The 16,804-nt window shown below is 37.4% G+C and overlaps 1 protein-coding gene across 1 annotated transcript in view; it reads right to left on the bottom strand.

Moving 5' to 3' along the window:
* LOC132402882 (acylphosphatase-2-like) overlaps nt 1–16,450 on the bottom strand; it is a 122,581-nt gene extending 106,131 nt beyond the window's left edge. Inside the window, exons 1-3 of the mRNA XM_059985937.1 lie at nt 16,208–16,450; nt 6,346–6,362; nt 4,664–4,773 (exon numbers count right to left, since the gene is read on the bottom strand). Of these exons, the coding sequence (XP_059841920.1) occupies nt 4,664–4,773; nt 6,346–6,362; nt 16,208–16,325 (245 nt within the window). The 5' untranslated portion in view covers nt 16,326–16,450. The remainder of the gene's footprint in view (nt 1–4,663; nt 4,774–6,345; nt 6,363–16,207) is intronic.
* Nucleotides 16,451–16,804: the final 354 nt, after the last annotated feature.

Here is a 16,804-nt window from a genome sequence, read left to right as displayed (position 1 = left end):
TCTGGCTCTCAGCTTCACCCCACCCCCTCCAGTCTTCTCCTATCATTTCGCATTTTCCCCTCCCCCTCCTACTTTCAAATCTCTTAGTATCTTTCCTTTCAGTTAGTCCTGACGAAGGGTCTCGGCCCAAAACGTCGACAGTGCTTCTCCTTATAGATGCTGCCTGGCCTGCTGCATTCCACTAGCATTTTGTGTGTGTTGCTTCTTCCCCTCTGCCATCAAATTTCTGAATGGTCTATGAACCTTTCTTTCATGCTATTTATTTATTTATGGAACTTTTTTTTATGGCTTGCACTGTACTGCTGCCACAAAACAACGAATTGCGTGTCATATGCCAGTGATAATAAACCTGGTCCTGATTCTGAAATGCACTTGGAAGCCCTGTGAATGATGATAAGTAAATAAGAAATACTGACAAATACTGTACAAGGATTTCTTTGATTTATATATTTAAACATAACTTTAAATAATTTTTAAACATATAGAATGATTGTTTATAGCTTTGACTTGTGATCCTTTTTGCTATTAAGTTAGTTTCTGTTGGGAAATGTCAGTTTTGTTTTACTGGAAGTGTAGGCAAGGACAGCACTTAGGAAATGACTTAAGCAGTCAGCTCCAAGCATTCTTTGCTCGAGTAGCTGTCCTCTTGATGATTAATGTCCAAGGGCATACCTGTCTAAGCAATAACTCATTTGTGAGAATCTTGGCTCCTTGTCACCACCTCTTCTACTTCAGTGAATGTCATGAAATAATTCTTAATAAATTTTATATTCTCCTTGGAAGCTGAAGTAATACTTTGAGGCATGTAGATTGTCTGCCTCTAAATTGGAATTAATGAAAAGATTCAAAAAAAAAACAAGTTGCTTCAAAATTCAGCAAAGCCTTACTTATGAATCTGTTCGAAATAAAACCCATGATAAGGAATAATCTGTAATGATTTGTACAACCGTCCCTCTCAAATGTATACAATTGTTAACTCTTGATGTCTACTGGTAATAAAAACTGTTTGTCTAGTTTCTATATTTATTTAAAAAATCAATAATTTCCCATCAATATTGCACAACATATCAATTTCCTAAGGGTACATTGTACATAATGGATTTTTGCAGATGGAAGTTTGGCCAATTTAATATGACAATACAAATAAAAGTAATTCTTACCGAAGATGTTGCGAACTTGTAAATGTGTTATAATTTATTTTTTATTTGAAAACAAGGATTATTTAGTGAAAATGCATGCTGTTACATGGCTAAAGAAATTGCAATTAAATACAAAAGAACAATGTAGCAAAAAATCAAGTCATACCAAATGTTTCTCTGTAAGTTTTAAAACAGTAAGTTTTAAAAAAATTCTTAAATTGGAAATCAACAAGCAAAATATAAGTTGAAAAATACCCAAGCAAAGTTTTCTTATTTTAGTTTGTAGGCCTTAATAAAATGTTAGCAACACAAACAAAATGCTGGAGGAACTCAGCAGGCCAGGCAACATCTATGGAAAAAAGTACAGTCGACATCTTAGCCCGAAATGTCCACTGCATTTTTTCCCATAGATGCTGCCTGGTCTGCTGAGTTCCTCCAGCATTTTGTGTGTGTGCTTGGATTTCTAGCATCTGCAGATTTTCTCTTGTTTCTTAACAAAATATTACCTTATTATAACAGCTTTTCCAACCAACGTACCTTAGTAACTAGTAAGCATACAATTAGTAAGCATATCTAATTCAGCTGAAGTAAAGAACACGATATTACACTCAACAAATTTGAAATTAACATCAAAGTAGATTGCACTATGATTTAATGGTAATTTTTTTTGGCCAAGATAGGCACCTTTTAATTTTTAAATGAATATTTTATGCTGAGGCATTTATAATATAATTGTGGTGGGTATTGTGATTGAGAGGTTATTGAGAGTAATTAAATTGGTGGCAATTAGGCAGATGTGTTATTGGGAAAACTACTAAGTTATGAACTCACGATTCACAACCTAAATGCTCAATGTATCTCCAATTCTGAATCAGAAGACCAACGAAAGGAAGTATTAGCAGAGTCGAATTCCCAGAGTTCAAAAAGAGAAGCAAAGCGTCTTTTTGTAGGTCTACAAAAAATGGAGCCCAACCATTTCTCAAAATTCTCATATCTCCATAGACCAGATGAAAATTTGCTATTTAATTTTAATGGGATTATTACAGCATTTCCCAGCTGGTTATAGTGTAATTCCAAATAGATGCAAAGGGATTACTTCGAGCAAAAGGTCAATTTTTTTTTACTTAAATCACATAGAACATGGCACCTTGCTGCTTTGAGCTTGTTGTCTATGGAACACTAGCACCATCATCTGGAATGAAATGGATATTCTAACAGAGCTAAGAAACAAATTCTGCCTAAAGATCAGTGATTCCAAAATGCAATTAATATTTTATATCCACATCTATTATTGATAGATGTAAGATGATTTGTTATACTCAGTGAATAAATGCAAATTCAATAATATACAAAGATTATCTGAAGTACAGTATTACTGATATATGATAATCATTTGTGTTAATTTATAAGAAAAAAATCCTTTAATAATATTATTTATCATACTGAAATAAAAACATACTTTCCAGTAACATGGGGTAGTTGGGATCTCAGTTACACCAGAATCTGAATGGTGACTTCAGATACCCACCAAGGACAAGAAGAAAATAAAGTGACAACCTTGCTACTTGGAGTTCCTTTTTCTAAAGAATACAACGTACTTTATAGTTCTTTAATATGGTGAATGGTTCAGAACAGCCATTTCCAGAAAAATAAAACAGAATGAGTAAAATAATCCTTGCCTTAATATTCAGAACAAACCCCTACATATAAATGGAGCATACTAATGTATAATCAATGAAAATTTTAATTTATCTTCATCCTGCACTCTGGCATAAATCACAAATGATGACAAAGCCTTCTATGCTTATATTTAGTGTTTATTCACAACTAAGTTCATTATCTACAAACAGTCAGAAACTGAATTTCCAAAAAGATCTTCAGACTTGATGTTTAGATTAAATTTCATGCACTTCAAAAAGCTTCTGAATTTCGATAATAAGCTGAATATTTAATCTGAAAGCTCAGTAAGTAAATTTGCCACCGATCATTGAATCATGCAGACAAATAAGGTTATGGATTTCATCTTGGGTTTGTAGTGCACTGACTGATCTCACAAGGCAGCCCAAGACACTTGCAAGCAAAACTGGCAACGGGGTCAGGCTCTGATCCAGCAGTTCACCAAATTAAACGGTTTATCTTTATGCATTATATGGTTTTCAAATATAAATAATTTTGGCTGGGTTTTGCTGTGTGTTGCTGGCTTTAGAAGGAAGGGAATGTCAGGAGCTGAAACAAATCTGCATCATCATTGTTGGAAAGTCACAGAATTTCAATGACCTCTAGCAGACAGAATGAAAGATTGTTTGCCTATAAGCTAAAAGAAAAGGAAATCAATTCAATATTCTTACATGATTATGAAACAAATTAAGTGATTAAACTGGATACTGCCCCACCTCCCCAATATCACTGCTGGGAATCTGGATCACAATTAACTAAATACATAACTATAAGTCTCTGCTGCCTCCATTTCTCGATCTTGGTCATGTTGGAAGAGATAACGCAATGGATGCTTTGCTTATTGCAGAATGAGACTTGGAGAAATGCCATTCATGGCAGTGAATTGCTAAATGCAAACTGCTTAGATTTCTAGCAACAGACTAAAGAAGCCATAGGCATAACAACAAAGCTCATAGCTGGTTTTGCCACCATACATAATACCATTTTGGTCCTGGGTTTTTTTTGCCTGATTTTTGGTCATGGCCATTTTGATGGTTATTAGAATTTTTCTCTGGAGACTATCAGTAGATCAGGCCCAGTGATAAATGTCCTGTTGCCATTTTGCCCACTCCTGCTTCTTATGGCTTATCATCATTTTGCTCAAATCCTAGACCCACACATATCAGAAAACAATTTATTTCATCACAATAACTCGAATTATACAAAAGAGGCACATAATTAATCATATTCCTCCCTGAAGACTACTGAAACTTTATAAGAGTATACCTCTGGGAATGAGGAATGAATATGATTGAACCAGTTGCAAGCCATCAATGAAACAATGCCATGTTCTCTCTGGTTTGGGTTTTTTCACCTTTTACACCTGAGTTGGATGAGGTTAAGGCAGGCCAATACCTAGAGAGTTATGTCTAAAATGGCAGTGGCAGCTTTAAATTACACGCTGCACAATGATTCACGTCACACTTCTGTTGCTCTGCACACCTCTGTCGCTCTTTAATAATGAGCAGCCAAACCTTTCTCCTGTGTATTTCAGAAATGTGTATAGTTGGCAGCTAGGTGCATATTAAAATTCACTTCAAACAATCTGATTCAGATTCTTATGTCCAGCAAGGAATCCAACCCCTTTACAATTAAGCAGAGCAGATACTTAGCTACCATAATTTTCACAAAGTCCAATTAAAAATATATAAGGGCATTGACATTTATTTCAGTAACAAAAATAAGACCACTTGAAATTAAAATTTCATTCAAAAGTTGCAAATACATTCTAAATGCAGAAGAACCAACAGAGATAATATTTTTCACCATATTAATCTGCAAGAAAGAGAAGAGAATATATCACTCACATTGAGTCCACCAGTTCTTCCTTGCCTTGCACTTGTCCATCTACAGTTCCTCTTCTGGTGTTTCGAACCCATCCCACAACACCAAGTTTTCTTGCTTGATCCTCTGTGTACTGAAACAAAAAATTATATAGTATTAATTTGATTTAGTTTTATTTCTAATTGTCAGATTATATGGACTTTTAAAAAGCATAGTTTGGATCTACATTTTGTTGTGTAATAAAAAAATGTTAGCAGTAAGTCGAAGGGTAGACATTAAGCTGATCTTACTGAAAGTGAATTACTTGCTTCCTAGCTGAATAATTTGTTGTGGGAGCTGGAACAAAGTAGCTCAGTACTTCAGCATTTTAGCTTTACATTTCAGGAATCTATCTCTCAATCATCCTTTTACCTTCTGCCTCAGAATAGCATTAATTTCAAAAGGACTAGAACATCAAAGTAAGGACGTAATGCTGGGGCTTTATAAGGCATTGGTTGGAACACTTGCAGTTTTAGGCCCTAAGATAGAAGAGACTCCCGAGCAGAGAATGATCCTGGGAATGAAAAGGTTAACTAACATGTGAGGAATGTCCTGAACCTCCTCAGAATCTCATTGAAACCTACTGAATATTGAAAGGCCTCTATAAATTGGATGTGGAGAGGTAGTTTCCTATAGTGGGGGAATCTAGGACTAGAGGGCATAGCCAAAGGATACAAGGATGTCCCTTTAGAACAGAGATGAGGAGGCATTTCTTTAACCAAAGTGGAGTGAATCTGAAAAATTCATGGCAACTGATGGCTGTTGAGGCCAAATCGTTGGGTATATTTAAGGCGGAGGTTCGTAATTAGTAAAGATGACAAAGATTACAGGGAGAAGGCAAAAGAATGGGGCTGAGAGGGATAGTAAATCAGCCATGTTAGAATGGTGCAGCAGACTCAGTGGGCCAAAAGACCTAATTCTGCTCCGATGTCTTATGGTCTAATTTTTTTATTTTAACAATGTTAAAGATTAAACTCTAAGTAACCTCATAAAGTAATGGCTTTGACAGTTTTTTTTAAATCTGATATGATTTAGTTTTTGCTCTCAGTTAATTGTAGATATTCAAGCAAATAACTCAAAAATATCCATAGCCCCCAATTATTCACAGCTGTCTGTTTTATTCTAAGCTACCATGGTAAGTCTGTTGTGGTAGCATGATTCAGTATGAACATTAATGAAGCTGATTGCAACCAAAAAATGATAAAGAATAAAAAAGGTCATGTACAAGTCCTTGTAAGGATCTCTCACTATAGATCTACAGTACAATATTTCACCATAAGACTACTTACCCAATTCCCTTTTAAAGGCTTCTGGTGAATGCACCACTATTTCTATTCTCCCTTGCATTGTAACCTAAATCATAATCATTGACTGCATTTTTCTTCTCTCATGTTCCATTTGATTTTTTTTTGCCAATTGCCTTATATGAGTATCCTCTAGTTCCCGGCTGTTCTGCACAGCATCCTTTTTATTGACTGCATTAAATCTTCATGGCTTTTAAAATTTCTTATCAGATATTATCTGAGTTTCTCTAGGAAAACATGAACAAGCCTAGAATTTACTGAATTAGGACAATGATCAAATTTCATTTTGCTGGCCTCTGAATGGAAGCCTTTGCTCTTCCAATGCATAAAAACATAAAAATTGATTGAAGTGGACATCTTACCATTCTGAAACAGACCCCTGTATGGAACAAGAGAAAGAGAAACACGTTAGCCTTATAATATAAAAACACATTAGAGCAGATAAGTTAGTTTTTTGTGCACAGTACTAAGGTCTCAGCAGGTGCATTAAATAAAAACTTAATTTTTAAAAAAATGATTTCTTAATTTATTTTGAGAAACAGCACAGTAACAGGTCCTTCAGGTCTAACGAGTCCCCACAGCCCAATTACACCCATGTGATCAATTAACCTACAAACCCATACATCCTTGGAATGTGGGAGGAAACCAGAGCACCTGAAGGAAACCCACATGGTTATGGGGAGTACGTGCAAACTCCTTACAGGCAGTGATGAGAATTGAACCCGGGTTGCTAGTGCTGTAAAACATTACACTAACTGCTATGCTACTCTACCCCACAGACCACAGAAAATTTATGACACAAGAGGCCATTTATACCATTGCCACTGTGCCTGTCTCCTATCCACAAATGTGATTTAATTTTATTCTGAATATAAGAATCTTCTTTGGTCTTTTCAGAGTTGTACAGGACAGATAATGATCCTACCAACATTTTGCTAATTTATTGTCATCTTACTTGCCTGCATTAGTATTATTTGTCTGCATCCTTTGCCTATTGAAGTGCCTGTCTAAATGTGTCTTAAACATAGTAATCATATTTGATTTCACTACCTCCTCTGGCAATGAGTTCCAGATATCAACTTACTTTTGCTTCAATTCCTCTTTAAAACCCTGACCACTTACCTCATAGTCTCTTGTTTTTAATATCCATAACATGGAAGGCAAAATGTTGACTGTTTATTCTCTCTATGCTTCTTATAACTCCATATCCTTCTGTCATGACACCCCTTAGGCACCTTCACTTGAGGGAAAACAAGCCCAAACCTATTGGATCTCCAAACTCGGCAACATCCTGTTTAATCTTCCCTGCATTCTCGCAGCTCAACCATATCCTTCCATCAATGCGGAGACCAAAACTGCAGACCATACTCCAAGTGCAGTCTAACTAATGCTTGGTAATGTTGAAACATCGCAACTTTGATATTCTCTTGCTAACCCATTAAAATAAACATGATATATGTCTTCCTCATGACCCTATCTGCCTGTGTTGCCACTTTCAAGAAATTATCGTCTAAACCTTCTAGTCATCAGCATTCCTTCACATCCTATCATTTATGTACACATCCTACCCCATATGGCTTCCTAAAATGCAATATTTAAAAATCTTGTTGGGGTAACCCCTGAAAAAAGCAATGTAACAGTGTTTTTATACAATTTATAAGATAATTGTGGATAGTGTGGAGGTCTGTCAGAGGTTACAGTGGGACATTGATAGGATGCAAAACTGGGCTAAGAAGTGGCAGATGACATTCAACCCAGGTAAGTATGAAGTGGTTCAATTTGGTAGATCAAAAATGATGAGAGAATACAGTATTAATGGCATTAATAGAGTATTAATGTTGGCTCTGTGGGTAAGAAGGTGTATGGTGTATTGGCTTTCATCAATCGTGGAATTGAATTTAGGAGCCAAGAGTTAATGTTGCAGCTATATAGGACCCTGGTCAGACCCCACTTGGAGTGCTGTACTCAGTTCTGGTCACCTCATTACTGGAAGGATGTGGAAATCATAGAAAGGGTGCAGAGGAAATTTACAAGGATGTTGCCAGGATTGGGGAACATGCTTTATGAAAACAGGTTGAGTGAACTTGGTCTTTTCTCCTTGGAGCGACGGAGGATGAGAGGTGACCTGATAGAGGTGTATAAGACGATGAGAGGCATTGATCATGTGGATTGTCAGAAGCTTCTTCCCAGGGCTGAAATGGCTTCCGCAAGAGGGCACAGGTTTAAGGTGCTTGGGAGTAGGTAGTGAGTCTGTGGAATAGGCTACCAGCAACGGTGATGGAGGCTGATACAATAAGGTCTTTTAAGAGACTTTTGGATAGGTACATGGAGCTTAGAAAAATAGAGGGCTATGGGTAACCCTAGTAATGTCTAAGGTAGGGACATGTTCAGCACAACTTTGTGGGCTGAAGGGCCTGTATTATGCTGTGGGTTTTCTATGTTTCTATGCTTCTACAATTATAAAATATTTTTTGTAAAAGTTTCATGCACATATATCAATAATTTCTTCCAAAATATTTCCAGAAAATGGCGTCTACAATTCTCAGCTACCTAAAATTTGTGGGAATTTTAATATTTTCATCCGGTAGGCTCCTAAAAAACAGACACCACTTCTACTCCATTGACAACAATAGCACTTCAACGTCATCGACATAACCACACCATTAGGAATGCTTAGAGCTTTCGATGTGATTGTGGCTGATCCAGAGCATCATTTTCTTTTAGCCGTCTCCACATCTTTTAATTCTGGCTGTGCATCAAATCTGTCTTCCTTTCAGTTTTAAAGAGTGAGCCATATACCCCGAAAAATGTGGAGTGAAGTGAAGACAAAGTGGTCAATTATGATGCCTCCTCTTTCAAACCAGGCCATCATTCTAAGTACAGTATAAGCAGTGTAAGTAAATAACACTGAAGGCATCAGGACAAATAGATATTGACTATGAAGGTAAGCAGAGGATTATGTTTTGTAACTCCAAATCATTAAAGCAATTGCAAGGAAAACAAGGAGAGCTAGGAATGCAAGTCTAACTTCAGTTGTACTTTACGTGAGGCACATTCCGTATGCATGCTGACTTATACCATTCATGTACTTATACATAAAACTTGAAATGAATTATGTAAAGAAAGAATGCTTAATCAAACAATATATTTACAAAATTACTTAAATATTAAAGACACAAAATACACAAGTAAGTATTAAATGGCTATAAACTCCAACTATATATAGAGTATCTTAACTTACTGTATATACATTATATATAAAAATATTCCATATTATATAATTTCTATGTGGACATCCACAGCAATATCAAAAGCAATCTCCACTGTGTCTGAGTGGTTCAGTTCTGTCCTTAAACTTTCTGAGTACTCATACTTGATCACCTCTGTAGTTCCTCGTCAGAACTGCTTGTCCAGGTGTGAAACATTAACCTTCCTGTTTGAGGAGCTTTTGGTTTTCTCATCTGTTTGTCCTGCATACTCCTTCTGAGATTGGGTTTGAGTAGATCCAAGCATGAATGCAAAGAACAGCTCAGGAACAGCATAGCTGGTGAGTTGTCAGTTGTGGAGTGTGCTGCATTGTGATATGCAAGGAGGCAACTGGCAAGCTTCTGATTCAGAGTCAGAGTAGTGTGTTCTGCTGCCATTGACTCTGGACAAACCCTTCCACCAAGCTATTTGTTGGTGGGTGGTATGGTACAGATATGCTATGTCTTTTTCCATTCATTTTCAGGAATGACAGAAACTGTTTCACAACTAACAGTAGTCCATTGTCACTGGCTAAGTATTCTGGAACACCAGTCCTTGAGAAGAGGCTTCTCAACATATCAACAGTGTTTCAGGTTGTAGCGGAGGCTATTGGGAACACTTCTGGCCACTTTGTAGTTGCATCCACTACTACCAAGAAATTTGCGTCTGGCAAAATCCACATGAATCCTCTACCAAGGCAATGAAGGCCACTCTCAGGGATGGAGAGGTGACACTCTTGACATCTTCTGGTCATGTTGACATTCTGAACTATGCATGGCAAGCAGCTCAATCTGTTGATCTATCCCAGGCCAGCAGACAAAACTTCAAGCCAATGCTTCCATTTTGACCATGCTTAGGTGACCAGCATGTAGCTCTTCCAACACATTAGCTCTCAGCTTGGATGATACTACAACTCTCAATCCCCACATAAGGCATCACCTGTGAACAGCAAGTTCATTCCAGCACTGGCAAAAATGGGGGAGGTGGATTCTCTGCTGCACATTCGAGACATTTTGGCCTTTCATGTAGATCTGAGACAGTTTGAGGTCTTTTCTGTTTTCACTTTTGATAATCTCTGCCGTAATAAGGAGACTTTTAATTTGCATTAGGAAGAATATGTCATGAGTAGTGACCTCTTTTGTAAATTTGTCCAGTATTTCCTTTTCCAAGGGTAAACAGGACAATCCATCAGCATTTCCCTGATTAGTCATCCTCTTGAATTCAATCTTGTAATTGTGCCCTCCAAGAAACAGAACCCACCTCTGCATTCATGCTGCTGCTGTTAGTGGAACACCCTCTGTAGATAGAAAATGGACACCAGTGGTTGTTGATCAGTAACAAGGGTTAACTCTCTCCTATACAAGTACTGGCGGAAACATTTTACGCCCCAAACCAGACTCAAAGCCATCCTGTCAATCTGTGTATATTTTTTCTCTGCAGTGCTATGGGAATTTAATGCAAGGGCTACCTCCATTACTCATATCATGTGATGGACTTATACCATAAGGCGAGGTGTCACAGGCATGCTTCACTGGACAATGTGGCTCATAATATGTCAGTACAGATTCTGACATCTTCATTTTCTTAACCCTCTTGAAAGCTACCTCACACTGCTTTGTCTATTGCCATTTCTTCCTCATCTGTAGTAATGAGTTCAAGGGGTGGAGCACAAAAGCCATGTTTGGCAGTAAGCTGTTATAGTAATTGACAAATTCTGAAGAAGACCACTACTGTGACATGTCCTTTGGCCTTGGGACATCCACCTCAGCACAGTTCTGTAATTCTTCTGTGTCAATGGTAAGACCAAAATAAGTGGTGCTTGGATTAAAAATTCACACTTGTTGCATTGTGCTCTGAGCCCATAATCTTCAAATCTTTTTAATAATGTCTTGAGATTTTGGAGATATTCCTTTTCATCTATACCGGTAAAAATGATGTTATCCAGGTAACATTGAGTGCCTGGGCAGCTTTGCAGCATCTATTTCATAGTTTTCTGCCAGAGTGCAGGTGCTACTCCAAAAATAAGCCTATTATAGCAATAAAGCACTTTCTCAGTGTTTATGCTGAGAAATACCTTGGACTCTTCTTCCATCTCCATCTGTAGGTAGGCTTCAGCTAAGACCACCTTGCTGAACAGTTTCCCTCCAGAAAGATTTGCAAAAATATCCTCTATCCTGGGCAGAAGGTATTCATCTACTTTCATTCTGGGTTGATGGTGACCCTAAGATCACCACAGATCCTGACAGACCCATTCTTCTTGTCTACTGGGACCACTGGCATTGCCCATGAACTCCACACAACCTTGGAAGGAATTCCATTAGCCTCTATTCAAACTAGTTCATTAGCTATGTAATCGTGGATGGCATAAGGAACTGGACAAATTTTGATGTGGCATTTTCATTTAACACTATTTTACCCTTGATATGCTTGAGTTTTCCAATGCCAGCCTTGAACATTGCTGTAGCATCAGCCAGTACCTTCCTTATTTCACTTTCAGTTGGCACATTTGCAGGGGATGTGGCATGTAAGGATCTCCATTCAAGTTGTAGTTGCCTCACAATGCTGGCCCATCTGTTTTTACCACATACAAGTCCAATGTGGTTTGTTGGTTGTTGTATTTCACTGTTATGAATGTCCTTCCCACTGGAGTTATCCTTGCTCCAGTATAAGCTCTTAGTTGGATATATGTAGCCTTCTGTTCAGCATCTTTGAATTCCATTCAAATTCATTCTGCGGAACGATTTGAAAAAGCCGAGCCAGTGCCCAAATTCATTTTAATTTACTTACCATTCACTTCTGGTGTAAGCCATATTCTTTATGCCTTTTTAGTTTTCACATGGTAAATCTCAAGGCTATCCAATTTAAATCTGCACGCTGTAGTTTTTTCATCAACAGCATGCAGATTATTGTTCTTACTGAAACTGTAACTTGACTTCCTTTTCTCTCTACTCCATGCAGTCCATTTATTTTTGACTGCTCAACATGCTGTTTGTATATGTCCTACTTTGTGGTAATTTCTGCAAGTTTTGCCTTTAAACCTGCATTGATCTGGTGCATTTGAGCTTCTACCACAATGGTAACACAATTTGTTCAGCCAGGCCAGTTTCTGTTCAAACACTGCAATTTTGTTTATGCTCACTTTCATTCCTGGCTGCAACTGAATTGTGTCTCTATCTGTAGTTTCAGTTGATACAGTAGTTTAAACTGCTCTTTCCAATGCAAGTTGTGCTTCAGTTAAGAGCCATTTTTGAATGCTTTATTGTAAAATTCTACAATATCTCAGTGCATCATTGAGCCCATCACCGAACTGACAATGCTCAGCCAATCTCTTCAATTCAGCCATGGATGCTGAAATGGACTCCCCTTCTGTTTTGATTCCACTTATGAAACCTAATGCATTCTCCGATCAACAATGGTTTTGGTCTTAAATATTCTTGCATTATTTTTACCATATTAGCAAAACTTATTTCAGCTGGTTTGGTTGGAACAGTCAAACTTCTAAGCAAATTGTATGCTTTTCCACCTACAACACTCAGCAAAACTGGTACTCATTTCTCATAGCTATTACGTTTGCTTCAAAATACTGCTCAATTCACTCCGTATACAATATCCAGTTATCCCTTGTACAAATGAATGTGTCTATCCTTCCGATGTCGCCAGCCATTTCTACTCTTTTTTAGTTATCATTATTATCTCCCGGCATTGTTTATGAACTCATGAATTTCTGTTTTCTGCCTTCTGCAAAGAAAGCACGCAGTGCTTTATTTAAACTTGACTGTTTCTCGCCATGCTTTTTTTTAAAACTTTTTTTATTGCATTTTTAAATGGTTACAAAGTATGAAAAAACAATGTATATAACCCATACCCCCTCCCCTTAACCCCTCCCCCCTAACTGCCCTATAGAAAAAAAAGAAAGAAAGAAAGAAAGAATGCCTGGTTGTTGGAAGATCTCCACATGCTCCATAGAATTCATAATAACTTTAATATGTATATTTATTTCTTTCCCCTAATAACCAATTGTTTCATCTTCAGAGCATCTATATATTTAATCCTGTCTTTTGTAAATAAGGGCTCCAAATTTTCAAAAATGTTTCAAATTTATCTTTTTAAAAACTTGCTTTTTTTAAAAACTTGCTTTTTAAAAACTTGAACATCTCACTGTGCTTCAGCAGGTAGGTAGTCACCTTGGGTTCATTTAAATCTTTCTTATCACCACTATTATGTTTTCAAAAATGTTTCATATTTATCTTTTTAAAAACTTGCTTTTTAAAAACTTGCTTTTTTTAAAAACTTGCTTTTTAAAAACTTGAACATCTCACTGTGCTTTAGCAGGTAGGTAGTCATCTTGGGTTCATTTAAATCTTTCTTATCACCACTATTATGTTTTTGTGACTTCAAATCGTTAAACTAATTGTAAGGAAAGCAAGGAAGTCAGGTAATCTAACCTAACTTCATTTTTAACATTGTGCACAGTACATATGCAGGATATGGCAGTGTGATGACAGATGCAATGCATTATATAACATATTTAACTCATAATTAATCACTTAAACAAAGAATGCATAATCAAACAATATATTTACAATATTATTCAAATACTACTGAAATATTAAATACACAACACAGAGTACTTCATTTGATTTACTAATGTACAGAGCACAGAGATCATATTCATTGCAGAGCAACACATCCTTCCAGTAACGTGTAATGTGAGGTGTGGCTAAACACAGCTTGAATGTCATATTTAAGTTTGCTGACAACACCACTAATATAGGCTGAATCAAAGGTGGTTTTGAATCGTATATGGGGGGGGGGCAGATTGAAAATCTAGCTGAATTGTCTCATAAACAACAACCTGGTACTCAATGTCAGCTGGATCAAGGAACTGATTATTATCTTCAGGGGAAGGAAACCAGAGGTCCATGAACCAGTCCTCATTGGAAGGTTAGAGATGGAGAGGGTCAGCAACTTTAAATTCCTCAGTGCTATCATTTCACAGGACCTGTCCTGGTACCAGCACAAAAGCACCATTCCAAAGAAAGCACAGCAGCACCTCTACTTCCTTAGGAGTTTGCAAAGATTTGGCACGTCATCTAAACCTTTGACAAATTTCTATAGATGTGTATTGGAGAGTATATTGACTGGCTGCATCTCAGCCTAGTATGGAAACACCAATGTTCTTGAATGCAAAATCCTACAAAAGGTGGTGAATATAGCCCAGACCATCACCAGTAAAACCTTCCCCACCATTGGGTACACTTACATGAAGCATTGTCACAAGAAAGCAACAGGGATTTCCACCACCCAGAACATGTTCTCTTTTCACTGCTGCCATCAGAAAGAAGGCACAGGAGCCTCAGGGCTCACACCAACAAGTTCAGGAACAGTTATTACCCCTCAACCATCAGGTTCTTGAACCAAACTTCACTTGCCCTATCAAAGAAATGTTCCCACAACCTATGGACTCGCTTTCAAGGACTCTTTATCTCATTTTCTCAATATTATTTATTTATTTATTTATTTATTTATTTTTGTATTTGCACAGTTTATTGTCTTTTGTACACTGATTGAACGCCCAAGTTGGTGTGGTTTTCATTGATTCTATTATGAATGTATTGAGTACGCCCACACGAAAATTCATCCCAGGGTTGTACATGGTAACATAAATCCACTTTGATAATAAGTTTAGTTTGAACTTTGAGTACAAAGGGTGGTAAAGAGAGAATTTACAAGGATATTGCTAGGGTTGGGGAAGTTTAGTTATAAGAATAGATCAGACAGGCCTGATGATAATTATTAGATAAGGTAGTTGTTTACCTTACCACAGAGGAGGTAGTTGGATGATTTAGTTGGCTTGCATAAATTGAGGTATGGGTAGAGCAGGAGACAAAAATTCCCTCAGTGGAGGAGTTAATAACTGGGGAATGGTGAATTAGAGTTACACAGTTGAGAAACTGACCTTCAGCCCAACTGGTCTATGCTGACCAAGATTCACATAAAGCCATTTGCCCATTTTGGTCCATATCCCAGTCTAAACTTTCCAATCCATGTACAGTACCTTTTAAATATTGTCAATGTACTTGCCTCAACTGTTTCCTCTGGTAGCTCATTCCATATGCTGACCACCCTCTGGGTTCTATTACATCTCTCCACTCTCACCTTAAACCTACTGTATGTCCCTCTAGATCTTGATTCTCCGACGTGACAGTAAAAAGGAACTTCGTATCTGAAAGTGCGACTTTTTTTTTAATAAAAAGTAATCGATGTTCTATCTGGGTAATTCTTCTGGCAGGTCACAGAAGATCGCCTGTTCTCTGAAACCCTTTATATATATATATGCAGACTTTTTGAAGCTATTTTACAATTTATTTCTCGTCCTGGTTAAACTTGTTTCATTTTGACTTTGAGCCAAAGCAAGTTACGTTACACGAAATAATATAACGTGTGAGAATTTCAGTAATGTATCAGGTGATCATGTATTTACGTAGTTAAACATGCCGATTCGTTGCCCAGATGGTAAATATCTTTTAATACACGAGAATGCGAGTTACTGGTATATTAACTTGCGGCTCTTGCGCCATGTCAATCGCACGAGTTATTCTCAAGCATTTGGCTTCCCGACGATTATTTCTCACCAGACTGTAAAAGAGTATCTGTCTATGACGCTCTGCCCTTTAAAAGGTCAGATCTTCTACTTTCCTAATTAACTTCATATTCGTCCTCGGAGCAAAAACACATTCCCGTTTTAACTCGCGCGTCCCTACACTGCCCTGAGGCGCCTTGAAATAACCTTTTTCTATTTTAGTTGTGAAAATTAAAACAAAACTTCGAGTTCATGAAAATCAAGCTCAGACACATCCAACAACATTTTTATAGAACCACAAATGCCGCATTTCAGAAGTCAAGTTGCAGTTGAATTCACGACTTTTACTCGGATGACATGGCGCAGTCTATTTTTATCCGGAATATTCTACGTACCCTGCACTCGGCCACTTATCTCATAATCTACCGATTTGAATCGTGCTGCAGTCGTCTTCACGTTTGACATTATTACCAATAAACTAAAGCAAAAAGCTGCTTTAACAGCACTGTTCATGAGCAACTTCAGTGCAGCGCTAAAACATCGGCTCCCTTCCGAAGGCACACTGATCCAGTCTTGCTTACTCCATTCCAGTCGACTCAAGTCCCAATCGCTCCGTTCCGGTCTTTTAGGATCCACTCCAGGTCGTACCAAAACGCAAAATAGTAAAGATGTCGAAAACTTGGAATTTACTCAGTCTGCCGAGTTAACCTTTCAGGTTGATGATGTTTGGACAGAATCAGAACATTCAGAAAACGAGCGAGGAAACATTTGCGCCCATAAGTGGAGGGAAGAAAGGGGATGACAGTTTTAGAAATAGGAATCAGGATCAAGTTTAATATAATATGTCGTGAAAATGGTTGTTTCCAGAAGCACATTGCAATACATACTAATAAAAGCTATGAAAACAATAACAAGTATAAATAGAAATAAATTAAATAATTAGTGCAAAACGGGAGGGGGCGAAATACAGAGGAAGTGAGGAAATGGACGAT

This window comes from Hypanus sabinus, chromosome 12, assembly GCF_030144855.1.
Source record: "Hypanus sabinus isolate sHypSab1 chromosome 12, sHypSab1.hap1, whole genome shotgun sequence".
In the NCBI taxonomy this organism is placed as follows: Eukaryota; Metazoa; Chordata; class Chondrichthyes; order Myliobatiformes; family Dasyatidae; genus Hypanus; species Hypanus sabinus.
The sequence above is the reverse complement of the archived record's forward strand: the minus strand, read 5'-3'. Positions and strand labels throughout refer to the sequence as shown.